We start from the raw sequence: 17,063 nt of genomic DNA, 5'->3' as shown, positions 1-17,063 counted from the left end.
CATGTACTAAGACCGTTCATCTCATTGATGCCCGAAGTGGCTGCTCCTGAAAAGAAGGTACACGAAAAGATACGAGGTGGCATCAAACTGTGTTGGAAGTGAACGATTGGGTGGTGACTTTAACAACTTAAGACACAGACAAGATCATCGCATTCTGACCCCCATTTGAGATATAAAACTCATACTAATGGCTCTCTCTTTTATAGGTGCAATTCAGAGAGAAAGTAATGTGGACGGCAATCACCCTCTTCATCTTTTTGGTCTGCTCTCAAATCCCATTGTTTGGAATCATGTCCTCTGATTCTTCTGATCCAATGTACTGGATGAGAGTCATCATGGCCTCAAATAGAGGAACTCTGATGGAAATGGGTATCACGCCCATCGTCACATCTGGAATGATTATGCAACTGTTGGCTGGTGCAAACATTATCGAAGTCGACTACTCGCTCAAGGAAGATAGAGCTCTGTTCTCCGGTGCTCAGAAATGTATGTAACGGATGAAAGATGGTCACACGGTGTCAATTTGGCAGCTATTTTGAGTGGAACCTATGTCCTCTGCTTCCCTGTCTGCTTTTTTGCACTATTGAAACCATCTCATCAAAAACCCTAATCACCCTCCCTCATACTTTAGTATTCGCCATGATCATCGCCATCGGGCAAGCTACTGTATCTGTATGGTCGGGTGTGTATGGAAACCCAAAAGAAATTGGAGCTGGAATCTCTCTGTTGCTCATCTTGCAACTCTGCTTCGCTGCTCTGATTACCATGTTATTGGATGAATTGCTACAAAAGGGATATGGGTTGGGATCTGGTATCTCGCTCTTTATTGCTACAAACATTTGTGAGAACATTGTGTGGAAGGCCTTCTCGCCTACCACTTACAACACTGGAAAGGGTGAGTTGTGCGAAACTGTCGTTTCAAGGTTGTGTGGGCGATGTATCCGTTGTAGCACAAAAAGGGAGCATTATAATCATAAAGTCGAATCACTAACCTTGTTCCACTCTATTAATGCCAAACTCACACCCTTCAATCACCATCGCAGGTACCGAATTCGAAGGAGCCATCATCGCCTTTTTCCATCTATTATTCACCCGTCACGACAAGTTCCGTGCACTAAAGGAAGCACTATACCGTACTAATCTACCAAACATGAGCAACTTGTTTGCCACTCTACTAGTCTTTGCCGTAGTAATCTACCTACAAGGATTCCGTGTAGAAATTCCCGTAAAGTCCATGAAGATGCGTGGCCAACAAGGATCATACCCCATCAAGTTGTTTTATACTTCCAATATGCCCATCATGTTATATTCAGCCTTAGCATCCAACATCTTCTTTATATCCCAAATGTTGCATAAACGATTCCCAGAGAACTTCATCGTTCAGCTGGTTGGTGTCTGGAAGGTACGTGCTTGAACGTGTGTGAGACGAGTGGAGGCATGAGAATGGCGCTGTTGGACTATTCAGCCAAATATTGACGCTTCATGCGTCTTTTTGCAAGTCCACTGGCTCATGATCTCATAAACTGTCATTTGGAAACACACTCTTACACTCAAATATCTTGTAGACCATGGAGGGAACACCACAGGAATTTGCTACTAGCGGATTTGCATACTATATTACACCACCACATACCATTGGCCACGTCTTAACTGATCCACTGCACTTCCTTATTTATGTAACATGGATGTTGACAGTCTGTGCCTTCTTGTCTCAAACCTGGATTGAAGTATCAGGCTCATCACCACGAGATGTTGCCAAACAATTAAAAGACCAGCAACTAGTGATTCGAGGGCATCGTGATCAAAGTATGTACAAGGAATTGAAACGTATCATTCCTACAGCAGCAGCATTTGGTGGAGTATGTATTGGTGCATTATCTGTAGCAGCAGATTTGCTAGGTGCTATTGGATCAGGAACAGGTATCTTATTGGCCGTTACCATTATATATCAATACTTTGAAATATTCGTCAAGGAGGAACACGAAGGAGGCACCGAGCTCTTTTAAAAAACACAACTCTATAGCTTTATAGTATTGAAAAGCAATGATGATAGCGCTTGCAAACAGATGAAGATGCACGTGTTTTGTTGCGAGCATGTGTTAAGGTTTAGATATTCTGATCATCTTACGTCGCAAGAGCTTAAAATATCCTTGGATCGCGTCTTCCACGTCCTCTCTCGCATTACTTCACGAGGCCCAGTCGACTCAAACTCTCCTCAAACTTGCAAACCCAACACTTTTTAACTAGGACTTAACAAGCATGAGCGGAAGCCATTTGGCTTTATTGCTTGATAGGTTGCTAGCTGAGAATCTACATGGCCCGACAGGAATTTATAACAGCAAAGGACACAACAGGACTGAGAGTTCAGCAAGCGCAGAAACCCAAGATTGGACACTCATTGGATCTGACACTGCGGGAGATATGGATGCCAAGGATCCACGGTAAATTGTTAGAAACATCCAGATCTTTTGTCAGTGGCCATTTCCTTGTTTTGGTCTGTTTGGCTTGCAGACATTTCTGTGTTTTTGGGTGTGATTTGCTTGCGTGTGTGGGAGCAGCCAGCACGCCAACCAACTCGATCTCTCTTCATTCCCTTCATTCACACGCCACTCCACTCACTAGATGGGCTGACATGTTTATCGAATTCTTTCTTAAGAACGCTGCAGACATGAACGACGACCTCCTCTTCTTTGTCAAAGCATATCACATCCCAGATCCTCCTCACTCCATAGTAGTAAACACAGCCGCAACAGCCAACTCAAACAATAATACCAACGGCAACACAACATCAGACAATGATCCCATTTTCGTACGTCGTAAAGTCAACTCCCAGATGCCGACTCTAGATGATGTAGTGGATTGGAAGCAAACCTTCTTTTTAAACACTATTGTGCAGTTGCCGTGTACGCTGACAGTCGCGGTTTGTAAGCGGGGGCCGCCTAAACCACAGGTTTCTGTAATACCGGGGGGTAGTGACGGTAGCAGTGCTACTGATGTGACTAGGGCCGTAGCTGAAGCCGTGTCGTCGTCTGTGCCGTCGATGCCGAGTAGTAAGAGCAAATCGAGGATGATTGCGTTGAGACGGGTCAAGAAGAAGGTGTACGCTGCTCCTTATCGGTCTAGGATGGATGTTAAAGATGCGTTTATGAATGAATGCTCGTATCCTCTGGTGTATTATACTGTCAATGATTGTAAGTGCTAATATTTTGAGGCTCTTTCTTGTTTCAACAAGTCTTGAAACTTTTTTTTCGATAGATGAATCTCATGATTTACACTTGCCGATACATGAACGCGAATACTTGTGCGTCGAACTCTCTGTCGCTATACCGAAACCGAATCGATCTAATACCAGTAAATCGTCTTCAACCAACGAACCAAACGAGGAAGAAGATGATGATATACCGTTTCCAACACCGCCAGGACATGACAAGATCGTGCTCTTTCAAGGAGCAGTGCCGTACGCATCCTTACTAGATATATATCTACAGAAGGGACTCGCTGCTCAGAATACATTTAGAGGGGCATGGAGTAATACTGGCAATAGCACGAGCAGTAAACCGCCAAGTCAATATAACACGTGGGCATCATCATCTCATGGCGGTGCCGATTCAGCAGTATCAGATCGCACAGAGTATATCATGATGAGAGGACCACACGGCAAAGGACAATGTCAGGTAGCGATAACTGAAGAACCTGTCGCTGCAGAACCATCCAGTGCTGCAACCGGTAGCTCTTCTAGTAGTGGTAGCAGCAGCAGTCTTACGGAATCAGGTACTGCAAATGGTGGTGATGTGTATAGCTGGAATGATAAAAAGAATCCAACGTTTGCTGACCGGTTGCGAAGTATTGGGAGTGTGGTCCGGCAGCAGGTTATTGCAGCTGCTTCTGGAAGTGCTGCTGGTGGTGGGAGTGGTGCGTCTAGTGGGATTAGGAAACCAGATGGACTGAGGTGTTCCATGACGTATGTTAACGTGCCGTGGCAGAGCATCATCAAGTGAGTTTGATGAACCCCCCAATTAATAAGCATCGTTGTGAACCAGTACTTACTCACACCGTTATGTAGTGACTTGAATGACTATACTCGGCAGCACAGAAAGCCAACATAACGTTTAAACTGATTCCTTTGTCGGGGACTTTGAAAAGAGTCATATTGTTTCATAGCTGTTGTTTGAATATATTGTTATTTTGTTGTGTACATAATTGTTAGTTTGTTACGGTCTGTTTGTTATTTTGTGTTTTTACATTCTGTTTTGAAATTCTAGTACTATTTTCGTGTTTGTTTTACATTATGTTACGAGGGGAGTCCATTTCAAGAGAGAGGACAATTTAAAGACGTGTACTTATCTTTTCGACTACTGAAGCAAGCAGTAGGCTCCCATAAGACTTGATGCTGCAGTTTTTCCGCTGCCCAGACCAGCTGAGTGCAAGGCATCAGGACTCTTATCCAATGCATAGATTTCTTTTCCAACAGGTACTATTGGCGACCACGAGCCAAGAGAGGAAGCAGCAAATGTACTTACGAGACATTCTGTTGCCAATTTGCCAACACAAGTCTAGATGACAAACATGTTCTTACTACATGCAATCAAAGCTGGGCAAGACCAAATTCCATCCATAGCCTTAACGTACTCGAGACGGCAAGACCGGCTTGGACACACGGGCGAGACACGAAATCCCATTATGATGGACAAATGCTAGACTATGTTTAGGTTTACATTTAGAGACAGTCTCACCAGGTCCTTGGCTAGTGACTACACTAGCATCTGCAGGTGCAGAGCAAACATTTTCTTTGATATCAGTAGATAGGGGTAGTTCAACTTCAACATTGCTTGTAGAGTTGGCTGGGCCAGAGACTTCCAATGAGCTGACTGTATCAGAGGCAGCGCCTACTGATTCGAAGGATGAATTTGAGGTGATCACTGGATCTAGAGTTGATTCCTGTGATTTCGGTGCGTTGGCATCCTTCTTGCCTTCCCACAAAACAATCCTTTTACACCTTTTGCGATTTTCTCTACTTTCCGAAGGCCTTTGGCCCCAAAGATTAGTTGGTTTCGATGAGGGCCGTGCAGATGGAGTAGCAGCTGACTTGCAAGCGTCAACAAAAACACTCATGTCACTAATACATAATTCAAATATTTTGACGGTATTGGAATAACTGAGTAATTTTCCTTCGAGTTGCGGCACTAGAGTGAGAACGGGAACTTGGCATAGATTTTTTGGTCCAATTTAGTGACTTCCGAGTATGGGAGTACTTTAAATATAAATCCCAAAGACAGTAGAGCAATACATCCATTCTTTCAGGCGTTAAATCCGTTTGCAGAATAGCTGAGACGGCAGCAATCGATGCTTTTTTACGTTCCAAGCCTTTCGAATCCATGGCTATGGCATTGGGCATGAATCCGTCCAGTGTCGTTTGAATATAAGTGCTGAAAAACTCTGCTACTTCAGTAGCAGCTTTTTTATCTGGAGAGGCACCACTAGTACTAACGTCTCATTGGAAAGTCAAGTTTGGATCTAGAAGAGCATCTTCGATTGGTGTGAATATCTCTTGTTCTCCATTCATTCCCTGAAATTGGAAAATTAGATAGGTCAGTTATGCGAAAGAACAATGTAGCTGTTTCATTACACAGAGCTAGCACGAGAACGCATTTCAGGTGTACCGAAATAGCAGGAGAGTTCCAGTTCCGTGCTCTACCAAGTATTGTCCCATCTTGACTGGAATGTATCAGTTCCATGCTTAATATGTATTCTCCCGTCTTGACCAGTTCTACTGGCACGTTCAACGTAAGGTTACATATCTGGACTGTTGTATAGTTGATGTGCTGCAATGTTAAAAGGAAGTGGTCATCTCAAATAAAAATTGGAAAGGACGATACTACTGCTTATGTGACATTGGATTCAAGATGCAACTTAGATAACTTTTGATTATCAGGTGATCGTGGTTCAACAGGCATCACATCACGGACATAAATGGTTTTTGACTGGATGGTCCAGCAGCCGTGATTACATCTTGAGCTTGTGAGTCCTTGCCAGACATTTTGCAGCGATGGTTTTTAGTATTAAAGTGACTCTCTACAGTGAAGAAGTTGACAATTCGTCCTATACGCACTCCTCATCGAGTTTGATGGATGTGGAGCTTAAGTTCTGAAGATCCAGCACGTGTCAACATGAAGAAGGTAAGAAACAAGGATAAAGGTATGGAAGAAGGTGTAATATTCTCAGATTCTCTGGCTCATCAATCGTATTCTCACAACTAGTGTTTGGATATACCGTTTCCAACACCGCCAGGACATGAGAAGATCATGTTCTTCCAAGGAGCAGCACCGTAGGCAATCTTACTGCATATAGACCTAGAAAAGGGCCCAGCTGCTTAGAATACTTTACAGAGGCATGGAGTAATACTGGCAACAGCACGAGCAGCAAACCACTAAGTCAATAAAACACATGGGCAGCCTCATCACATCCTGGTGCCGATTCAGCAGTATCTCTTGATTGAGCAGAGTGTGTAATGATGATAACACCGCGTGGCAAAAGCAAATGTGAGGTGGCGCTAACTGAACAACTTGTTGCTGCAGAACCATCAATTGTTCTTCTAGCGATGTAAGCAGTAGCAATCTTACGGAATCGACTACTGCAAATAGTGGCGATGTATGTAATTGGAAGGATGAAAGGAATCCAGTCTTTACTGCCCGTTATCAAGTATTGGGAGTAGTTCGGCAGCAGGGTATCGCTGCTGCTGTTGAAAGTACTGTTGGTAGTGGTAGTGGTGCGTCTAGCGGTCTTAGGAAACCGGATGGACTGAGGGGTTCCATGACCTAAGTGAATGTGCCGTGGCAGAGTATCATTAACTGATTACTCTTTCGACAATCTTTGTGAACCAGTGCATACTGACATTATCATGGTAGTGATTCGAATGACTATATCTCGGCGGTAAAACTCTCTGTAGTTATATCGAAACCAGCTTTGAATCCACCATCATATTCAACCCACCAACGAAATGAAGATGGGCATGCACCGATTCCCAACCACAGCAAATTTGTCCTCTCCCAAAGAGGCAGTGCTATCAAGTGGCAGTGCTATTTGCACTTTTACTATATATGAAATTGCCAAACGGAATGGTTGCTTAGCCTATATTCCGCGTGGACAGATTAGGCACGAGGAGCTGCTGTATCCAGTGAAACCTCATCCTTGGTTTGCTGTTCAGGTTTCAATCCCACAGCTCATGGTTCATCAGAAATTCAGTAAATTTTGAAGGATGCTGATGAAGGGCAATATGAGTACTGTCCGAAGAAGATCTGGAGCACCGATTGAAGCACATAGTAACTGACAAACCAACAAATCAAGACGTTGTTTGTAATTGCCATGTTCAGAAAGAATGCCGTTCAGTTTTTAATCGAAGGTTGAGACAACTTTCAAAGACGTTTCAAGTTTTACTTTCACTTTCTTGAGTGAAAGCTGTGGTATCAAAACGGTTTGTGACTTGCAGCCACGCGGGTTCGTCAAAACGACGCAAACATCAAACCACCGTTGTGACGCAATTGTAGCTTTTCAAAGAAAAGAAATCCACACAGAGATGCAAGGTTTGATGAGCATCTCTGTTTTGGCGAGGTTTCAACGGTTGAAATACTTGAGATCTCGTCTTAAAGGTTGAATTGATTCGTTACGAGTAGTCACATCGCGTGATCCTTACATGCATGCCATATAAGAGAGAAACTAGTACCAAATAAGCTAATAAATGGACAATAAGCGAGACTGCTACGTAGCACACAATGTGGTTTCTTGATGTATGCAAACAGGTTTCAAATCGCATACAAGTGAATCAGTGATTTGACACTCACGATTCATAATTCTACCAATGACTCGAGTACTGCTCTCTTCATCCTATCTTCAACTCATAAATCGCTAAACTCTTCCAAACATACTTGGAGCTTCTCGACATCCTCGCAATCCAATCCAAACATCGAACAAGCTAGAAGAGTCAAGATGGTGGATCTAAAGTGGAATGTGTTTGTTGCGTGTGTGGGGCCTTTTCTTTTCTGTATTGTAGAACTAAACCTAATAAAATTTACAATCAATGCCGATATGGCATCTCATGTGGTTGCAAGCCTCTCCGACTTTCGGGTGTGATTCCTTTTTCGAGTTCCTTTGTGTTGTAACGAGTCGAATCGGACGTTCTGCATTATGGAAATTTGCTTGGTTACGTATTGAACAAGGCTCGACAAAATGCCAATGTACGTACTCATCGCTCAGACCTATTCGAACGACAATTGCCCAGACCATAAAATGCTACAGTACAACTTCTCGTGTTTCGATTGCACAAACGGGAACCGCCGAGATTCCCTGAGTATCACAACAGACGCATTCGTTGACCACCAGTAACCTGAATCACTCCTCCTTCACGCCCAGCACTTGGACTTCTTCCTTCCAAGCACTTGACAGTGCTCTTCTATTCTGAAACCTTGTATAGAGATATATTCGACAATATGAGAGATCATGGAAGAATAGGCAAGACCCACAAGCTCTTACGAGCGTTTGACTAGTGCTAATGTGATGATTGAGCCTCCAACCTATTGTGTTTGTTGCGGAAGGATAATGTCAGATGAGGTCACCAAAAAAAATACAGAGTGTCGTGGACCATACGAGTTCAATGTCGGGCACAGCATACCTCTTGTTCTTCCTGAGCAATAACACCTTCTGAAACAAGGCCTTGCTGTAAAGGTTGTTTCAGTTGCTTCATCAGGAACTCGTTGGCGTCAGTGAGAACACCAGCTAATTCTGAATTTGGATCTTTGATAATTTGATAATGGTAGTCGACTTCATCTGTCACTATCAAACCACCCTAAGGAAAACACAATGAATGAGTCGCCGAGGTCAAAGAAAAAACTGCAGTGAACAACAAGATTCTCATCTGATTGAAACTGAACACACACCTTCTTTCGTAGTTGCTGAATACGCATCACAAGCTCTCGAGCCAACCCTTCCTGAATCAATGCCTTATCAAGCGCCACATCAACAACAACCAACACATCCTTCTCCGAATGTGTCTCATATTGACTATTATTGCTCGATGCTCCGGCTGAAGCACCTCCAAACGACCTCACAACAAGCACATCGCCTTCAGTCAGCACAACACCATCAATCTCCACTTTTTTAGTCTTGAGAAACAATTTCACTGCATCGTCATTCAAACCTGTCAAGCCAGCTTTCACGGCTTTCAGTTTTGAACCAAGACGTTTTCCTAATACTTTGAGGTCAGGTTCGAGACGGTATGAGATGCCGTAATCGGATTCTTTGGATGTGGTGGTGAATTTGCGGATGTTGAGTTCTTCTACTACGTAACTTTCGAGAGCTTTGACGTCGGATAGGAATTGAGGGTCTGAGTTGATGAGGATCAATTCTCGTAATGGAGTCTGTACGTTTGAATAAGCGAATGATGTTAGAAATGGGTGAATAAGCTCGAGAATGACATGAGGAGAAGTACATAAGAATAAGAATGACACGCTGGTATGATTACCTTGGTGGGCAGAGTCTTTCGATCACGAACAACACGACCAGCTTCAATAACAGTTTGCATCCTTGAAACCGCGCGTTCGATATCTTCATTAAAGTACTGCTTCTTGACATCTGGAATCATCAGGAAGTGAATGGATCGATCATCTTCTGTTTTCGATGTGACCATCACATTTCGAAGATTTTGATACATGTTTTCAGTCACGAATGGTGTGAATGGCGCCTATGGTATGGGTATCAAACAAACCGATTCATGTTAAGCCTGTTTCATGTGATGGGCAAAAAAGAACCAAATACATCAGGATAGCTGACTCCGCACACAAGAACATACCATCAGCTTGCACATGGAAAACAACACCTCCGATAAGGTGTCCAGCGCAAACACAGATTCTTCAAGACCACTTTCACCTTTCAGCCTTCTACGATTGAAACGAACATACCAGTTCGTCAATTCGTCTACCATTTTGATGAGTCGTGGTGTAACGGTATATAATCGGTAGGCTATAAACGAATAGAAGAGATTGAGCACGCTGTAACGTTTTTGGAAAGAATTCCAGCCAGTTGTCACGGACGGTTTTTTTGTTTCATTCGCGATATGACAAAACGAGTGGGAAACCCACAGATTGCGAAGACAGCACATCAGCAAAGCATGGGTCAAGCCGGTAACTCACCAGCCATCTCCTGTCGAGTGAATTCAATCAAGCTCTGTGTTGATGCCAAAATCCATCGATCCATAACATTTGTTGACTTGATATCATGTGCTGGATCATATTGATATGTGTGGTTGAAATCCTACAGCAAAGCCAAACACGGTGAGACGGTGGCTCGTGTAGCGACACTACCGTGACATCTGAGCGCTTACTTTTTTGAGCACCGAGATCTGAGTAAAGTAGAATCTCAAGACATTGTGCCATGGAATAAATACTTGTGCTACTAAGTCCCTGACGCCCTTTTCTTTAAATCGTAGTGTGTCGGCTGCCACGGCTGGAGAGTTGACCAAGTACAGTCTAGTTGATTCAGCATGGGGTGAGCGAGAAAGGAACAAGAAAGACGAGACCATCATGTCTTTACCTGACAGCATCAGCACCATACTCGTTGATGATTTCATTAGGATCCGGATAGTTCTTTAACCTTTTACTCATCTTCTTGCCGTCCCTACGGGAGCGGGGACACAGGTTAAGACCGCGAGATTAACGAGACTAGACACTGTTTTTCAAGAATGTGCTTACTCTGCCAACACCAATCCACTAACTACCAAGTTCTTCCACGGAGCTTTTCCCATCAAATGCGTACTCAAGACCAATAATGTATAAAACCACCCTCGAGTTTGATCAATACCCTCAGAAATGAAGTCAGCGGGGAATATATCTGGGAATATGTCTGCGTTTTCGAATGGATAGTGTTGTTGAGCGAATGGCATGCTATTTTTGGGAGAAAAACAGAGGTATTGGTGACAGACACTGAAGGCCAAAAAGATTATCCACAAGACACAGCATATACTTTACCTTCCACTCTCAAACCAACAATCAAACACTTCTGGTACTCTCTTCAATACACCTTTGCCCTTCTTCGACGGGATGGTGATGTGGTCAATGCTAAATAGAGCGAAGACTGATCAGCATGATGGGAGTACAAATTGATCCAGTCCTACACTACCTTTCACGATGAATATCAGTAATGTTGGCACATCCAGACAACTTCATCAACTCTTCAACTGAACCAATTGCGACAACCTGCATTTTCATATGTGAAGACAGACAGTGAGCAAAACGAGACTATATCAATCAATCATGGCAGCTCTTACCTCTTCAAGATCATCGCTAACCCATAATGGAATAGGGGTACCCCAATATCGATTTCTTGAAATGTTCCAGTCACGAGCATTTTCCAGCCAATTGGCAAATCTCTTTTCTTTCACGAATGATGGTTGCCTAGAAAAGAAAGAAAAACTCAACCACCGTCGGCATATTTGAATCGCATCCGAGGCATCATCGTACCAGTAAGTAGCTTCATTCGCTTCCAGTAACTTGGCATTGATATTTGATACTCGAACAAACCAACTTGAAACAGCTTTATAGATAAGTGGGGTATCGGATCTCCAACAGAATGGGTATGAGTGCGTAAATGAGGTTTGTTGAATAAGACGGCCTTTTGCTTTGATGTCCTTTTGAATTTGTTTGTCGGCAGCCTGTTTGGGTGCGAAGTTAGAGAGGATGTATTGTCAGCAAAAAAAAACCACCATGTCGGATAGTGAATGAGAGTATGATCTCACCTTGACGTGTATACCGACATAATCTGTCACTTCAGCAGTAAACAGCCCACTGGCGTCAACAGGACAGGGCAATTCACCTTCACCAGGCGTGATGATCTTATTGGCCACACAAACTCGGTAATCGTCCTCTCCGAATCCTGGTGCTTGATGAACGATACCGGTACCACCTTCTTCAGTAACGTAGGTATCGTTTAACATAACAAAAGCACCGGCTTTTGCATACTAAAACAAGTCCATTAAGTAAGCATGATGAATGACACTGATGCAGTGATGATGCATACATGAGCAAAGTATGGGAAGAGAGGTTCATACGCCCATCCCTTCATATGCGAGCCCTTGAATTTCTCCAAGATGGTATACATGGTATCGTTTTTGTACAGGATCTCCAGCCGTTTCTCCATCAGAATATATAACGCGCCAGTCTTGTTGTCTATGAGACCAAAAATTTCAACAATATGAAGGAAAAATGGCTCTGACTACATGCTTCTCACCCTTGATCTTGACATATATGAATTCTGGATGCGAACATAGTGCTAAATTACTTGGTAATGTCCATGGAGTAGTCGTCCATGCCAGGAACGAGACGGTTGGATCGGTTTTGAGTGGGAATGAAATGACGACTACGGATGGCAAAAAAAGATAAGCACAGAAGGATTGATTGCGGGATACGAGACCTACCAGCAGGATCAACAACATCCTTATAGTTCTGACCAGCTTCAAAGTTCGATAGTGGTGTGGTGACTCCAGTCGAATATGGCATGACCTGCGAAAACACACTGAGCATGACGTGACAGCTCATGCACAAAAAAAAGACTACAGGTAGCAAGAGCTTCGCATATCAGACTAGGACTTACTCTGAATCCTCGATACACCTGTCCTTTATCATGTAGCTGCTTAAAAACCCACCAAACAGACTCCATAAATGATGTATCCAGCGTCTTGTAATCATTCTCGAAATCAATCCATCGCCCGATACGTGTCACGGTTGTTTCCCATTCTTTGGAATATCTCATGACGATAGCTCTACATTCAGCATTATACTTGTCGATACCCATGTCCATGACATCTTGGGCGCTCTTGATGTCGAGTTTCTTGTCAATTTCGAATTCTACGGGTAGGCCATGACAATCCCAACCGAATCGACGTTCTACGAAATGGCCGGTTTGATGAGCGTAACGCGTCACCACGTCCTGTTATGGTGTTGTTTAGGTAAATGTTAATATGTTGTAGCATGTTGCTAGGTATAAGGAGCTTCCGTGCTCTTAAGGAGATCTGACAGCACAACGCACCTTGATGGTTCCAGCTAATAAGTGACCATAATGTGGCAGACCAGTAGCGAATGGTGGACCATCATAGAAGGTATAACGTGGTCTTCCTTTCGAAAGAGCGAGTGATGTTTGGAAGGCATCAATCTCCTTCCAGAATTTCAGCACTTTTTCTTCTTCATCAGCGAAATTGATGGAGGCAGTCACTAACAAAGGTGAAACGGTACATGTGAATGAATATAATATTTACGCGTTCTTCCATGTTCCTTCTTTCGATTCACTGCTTCCGAGCTGATGTTTCAGAATCGAGCGAGTCACCGAAAAAAAAGCTGTAAATGTCTATGAAAGCCCTTCAAACCAAAAAGCTTACAATCAAATTGACCCAATGGCACTCCATTGGACTTGGATGCCTTGCTGGATGATGCCAGGGAGGCTCCTGCAGGCCAGTTATTCGTCCATGGATCAGGCATTGGGCGAAATGTGGGTGATGATGATGGCGACTTGCAATAAAGCAGTGATGAAGCCGACAAAGATGGGATTCTATATGTTCTCGTGCTGCTTGGAATGATTCGTCGCAACAAAAGCATATACTAAGCTTCAGAAACTGTACATGGCATAGATGCGAATGAGCAATACAAAATGATTGAAGCTCGAGCTGACCGAGTATAAGAGCTCTACTCTTAAACGTCTATGTCTTCAGGACGTGACATTTCAAATGCTACGTGATCGCTTGTCGCAAGAAGTTCTCAACATGACAACAGTCTGGACGACAACAGGCAACCATTTGCTGATCGCAGCCGAGAGCAGCATTTGTGGCAAATCCAGATGTATATAATATACGTTCTGTATTATGCAAAACCAATAGACCAATCGTCCGATTCCACAGACATATATACAATTCCAGCAGCGATGAAGACATGGCAGGTTCATACAGGAGAAAGGAGTGAGTAAAACCGGTCACCACAAATGAAATTTAGGATATCAAGTTGCTACCCTTACCAGAGGATGTCGCCCTCGTCTTCCAATGCGCTCTTCTCCACCCAGAGCGAACATCAGCTTCCGCCAATGCGTTGACCTTCATACGGCAACGAATTCCCAAACTTGAAAGCGGAACCCTGGCAGTGCCATTTTTTGCTCCCAAAGATATAGAATTGGCGACTCTCTTGAAAACACACATGGAGCAGGGCGTTGTTTGGCAAAGTGACTACTAATAGAGAAAACGTGTGATACTCCAACCAGTAGCGATATCTAACCAGGTGCGGCCTGAATCCTATACTCTCTCATAATCCAACGTCTCCTATCGGCAGCCACGAAAAGAGTCTGTTCCCTCTCCTGTTGCAAACGTTATGTCGGCAACGATGTCGAAAGTTGAAAAGCGAGAAACGTCTTAAACGCATGCAAACTGTCTGACGAATTATAAGCGGAGAGACTATGGTCACACGTATCGACTGAAGCGACATGCTCCCTGGCAGCAGAACACGTCGAGGGATTCTGGTTTGGCTTCTGTGACAACCTTTGAGTCTATTGAGCGAAATGGACGCAATGCCAACAAAACAATACAGACAGCTCGCAAACTTCATCATTGGAAGAAAGATGCAACATTTATGACATTTATGTCGGAGTCTGGAAGCTCAAGGTAGTAGAAGATGCAAGCAACGTTTTGAGCTCGACTGTCGAGAGAGGAAACGTTCCCAGTTTGGAGCGAACGGAAGAAGTGTCAATGTATTCAGCTTCACTATATGTTGCTATATTCAGAAAACAGTCCAGGACTACAATCGTACATAACGGCCAGACAACCTCTCATACACCGATCCAATCAAATCGGCAATCCAAATGAAACCTCGTTCCCACAAGTTCCAATTTGGCACCATTTCAGGAAATCTCGTCATCCTCAGTACTGAATAATTATATGCAGACCCTACTAAGCAATACGTGACTAGCAGGAGAAATATAACCAGAAAGAATATTCCAGCTCCAGACATTCCGCCTCCTCCACCTCCTCCACCACCGCCAGCATCGGGCGTAACTCCACAAGCAGCAGCATTAGACCATGTCATGCTAAGAACGTTATTGTCATAGCATATCATGGAAGGTGTAGTGACGGTTGTGGCCTTGGTATCGCAAACCATTGTGACTGTGTAATAATGAGTTTTAGCATTGGGTGATAGCTAGAGTGTCCTTCTTCTGCGGTCGTAACTTACTATTCACCTTCTGCTCTACACCCCGAATGCTCCCACCAGTGAATGTTAATACTAAATCACCAGCCCATAGCGACGTAAGAGTTGCCTTTGGCATAGTGAAGTCACCCTGAGCCATTGGCTTAACTTCTGTAACACGACCTATATTGTTCTTGAAATTTGTCACGATCTGTAAAAGGGGAATCGAATCAGCTTATCGAATCAGCGAATGAGCTTTCGGAATCAGCAGAACAGCCTTCAAACCGCTCTCATGTCTTTCAGAGATTAAATCGTCGAGATTATAGCAAACAATCGTCCAAACTCTCTCGCACTCAGATCTCTGAAGGCCAAATAGTCATGAGTCTTACCTGACATATCTAAAGACAAGAGGATCTTGAGTAAAACCAGTCCTTTCAATGCATTTCATTCAAATTACATATACGCACCCAAGTTCCGGCCGGGCACTGATCATTCTTGTCGATCTTCTCATCCAGTGTTAGTGGTCGACATATGTTGATTAATGTCGTTGTATTCGTGGTCGTCGGAGGAGTATCAAGCGACTCTGTAACGACGATATCCCTATAGAAGCGCGTACATACATGAGTATCGACATGGATCATCCAATAAACAACAAGGGATCCATGCTTGCCTGTTGTAATCAGTGAAATTGTACTTTTTGCCATTCATGACGATATTCCCACAATCATAGGAATCAAGGACAGTTATAGGCGTTGCCTGTATGGCCTGTATTAGTATTGTTGTTACTGCAAGTAGCAGTGGTAACGTTCTCTCAAACATTATTGGGTGTATGTGAACGAACTTGGTAGGGCGCATACACATGTTTGTTCTCTTGTGCAAGTAGTTGGACGTGACGGTAGTAATATAAATATGGTGTAATTCTCAAAAACAGTTCAGTCTCGCGGTTCATCGCGTGCCGCTTTAAGTCGAACATCCGATTATGGAATTTCAAAAGTCCTTTAATTAAAACAACTTTTCACACGCGAGAACACAAAGAAGCACGCACTCAAAGGACGTCTTCACGCGTCATTTCTCGTCAAATAAAGCGCCAATTCATGACGAGGAGGACCCTCTTGACTCATTGACACAGTATCACAGTAGAACAGCATCCTTAAAGCTCTTCCGGCAATTGTGGATTGCCTCCACCGTAAACTGTTACAATCGAAAATCCAATCAACTCGCTCGACAACGATTACCGAAAGGGCAGACGGAGGTAGGGAGGGGCCTGACCTTCTGAAGAGTCACTCCATGAAGACATTCAGGACTGTCTCACTGCTTGTTGCTATCTTAAATATGGTAAGCCGTGACTTTGCAACTTAGCGTTCTTTTTTTCGCACCATCCATCCAAACTGTTTCTATCTGATTTCAGACTGCATTCTATCACAATACTCACCAACACTTTCGACACATCTCCGAACAAGGACGCTGTACTAAGAGCATACTCTGCTCAAGTACCCGCAAACAAGACAAACCCATAAACCCATTCGCCTCTTACCTCACCACCACCCAATATCTCGACACATCACCATCACAACCGACTCACTCACAAGCTTTTGCAGTGTATGGGCATCAATTTCTACCGACCGCTGGAGAGAATAAGGTTGCTTTTTGGGGTTGGGCTTTTTGAATGCGAGGATGATGATATTGAAAGGTGCCAATGGGCATTGATGGTATTGAAAGGTGCCAATGGGGATTCGACTGCTTTGAGGCAACAGAGGACATTCAGAGGTAAGTTGAAACTATAATGTTTTTGATCACAACTTGTACCATTCACTGTTGTAATTATGTGATATGAACTTTAAATATAATCAGAACGATGAA

The 17,063-nt window shown here is 43.6% G+C and overlaps 5 protein-coding genes across 5 annotated transcripts; 3 read left to right on the top strand and 2 right to left on the bottom strand.

Moving 5' to 3' along the window:
* Positions 1-27: 27 nt before the first annotated feature.
* Positions 28-2,006, top strand: SmJEL517_g02530 (uncharacterized protein; the record flags this gene model as incomplete). Its single annotated transcript, XM_031168458.1, has 5 exons — positions 28-57; positions 207-486; positions 632-895; positions 1,044-1,402; positions 1,566-2,006. The coding sequence occupies 5 exons, from the start codon at positions 28-30 to the stop codon at positions 2,004-2,006; spliced, it is 1,374 nt and encodes a 457-aa protein (XP_031025449.1).
* Positions 2,007-2,259: 253 nt separating this feature from the next.
* On the top strand, positions 2,260-3,998 carry SmJEL517_g02529 (uncharacterized protein; the record flags this gene model as incomplete). The annotated part of the gene is made up of 3 exons (XM_031168457.1): positions 2,260-2,441; positions 2,623-3,191; positions 3,256-3,998. 3 exons carry the CDS (start codon positions 2,260-2,262, stop codon positions 3,996-3,998), a joined length of 1,494 nt encoding a protein of 497 aa, XP_031025521.1.
* A 2,169-nt stretch (positions 3,999-6,167) lies between these two features.
* Positions 6,168-6,819, top strand: SmJEL517_g02528 (uncharacterized protein; the record flags this gene model as incomplete). Its single annotated transcript, XM_031168456.1, has 3 exons — positions 6,168-6,176; positions 6,258-6,325; positions 6,597-6,819. The coding sequence occupies 3 exons, from the start codon at positions 6,168-6,170 to the stop codon at positions 6,817-6,819; spliced, it is 300 nt and encodes a 99-aa protein (XP_031025520.1).
* A 1,566-nt stretch (positions 6,820-8,385) lies between these two features.
* SmJEL517_g02527 (isoleucine---tRNA ligase) lies at positions 8,386-13,517 on the bottom strand (the record flags this gene model as incomplete). Its single annotated transcript, XM_031168455.1, has 21 exons — positions 8,386-8,458; positions 8,527-8,567; positions 8,666-8,839; positions 8,931-9,410; positions 9,515-9,733; positions 9,842-10,011; positions 10,182-10,302; positions 10,373-10,517; positions 10,582-10,665; positions 10,740-10,931; positions 11,016-11,105; positions 11,167-11,243; positions 11,315-11,441; positions 11,508-11,698; positions 11,783-12,004; positions 12,064-12,212; positions 12,274-12,402; positions 12,461-12,545; positions 12,637-12,972; positions 13,072-13,253; positions 13,418-13,517. The coding sequence occupies 21 exons, from the start codon at positions 13,515-13,517 to the stop codon at positions 8,386-8,388; spliced, it is 3,387 nt and encodes a 1,128-aa protein (XP_031025523.1).
* Positions 13,518-14,816: 1,299 nt separating this feature from the next.
* SmJEL517_g02526 (uncharacterized protein) lies at positions 14,817-16,022 on the bottom strand (the record flags this gene model as incomplete). The annotated part of the gene is made up of 5 exons (XM_031168454.1): positions 14,817-15,181; positions 15,249-15,414; positions 15,593-15,601; positions 15,671-15,803; positions 15,898-16,022. 5 exons carry the CDS (start codon positions 16,020-16,022, stop codon positions 14,817-14,819), a joined length of 798 nt encoding a protein of 265 aa, XP_031025522.1.
* Positions 16,023-17,063: the final 1,041 nt, after the last annotated feature.

The sequence above is a fragment of the Synchytrium microbalum genome (genome assembly GCF_006535985.1).
Source record: "Synchytrium microbalum strain JEL517 chromosome Unknown SmJEL517_scf0011, whole genome shotgun sequence".
NCBI classification, from domain to species: domain Eukaryota; kingdom Fungi; phylum Chytridiomycota; class Chytridiomycetes; order Synchytriales; family Synchytriaceae; genus Synchytrium; species Synchytrium microbalum.
The sequence above is the reverse complement of the archived record's forward strand: the minus strand, read 5'-3'. Positions and strand labels throughout refer to the sequence as shown.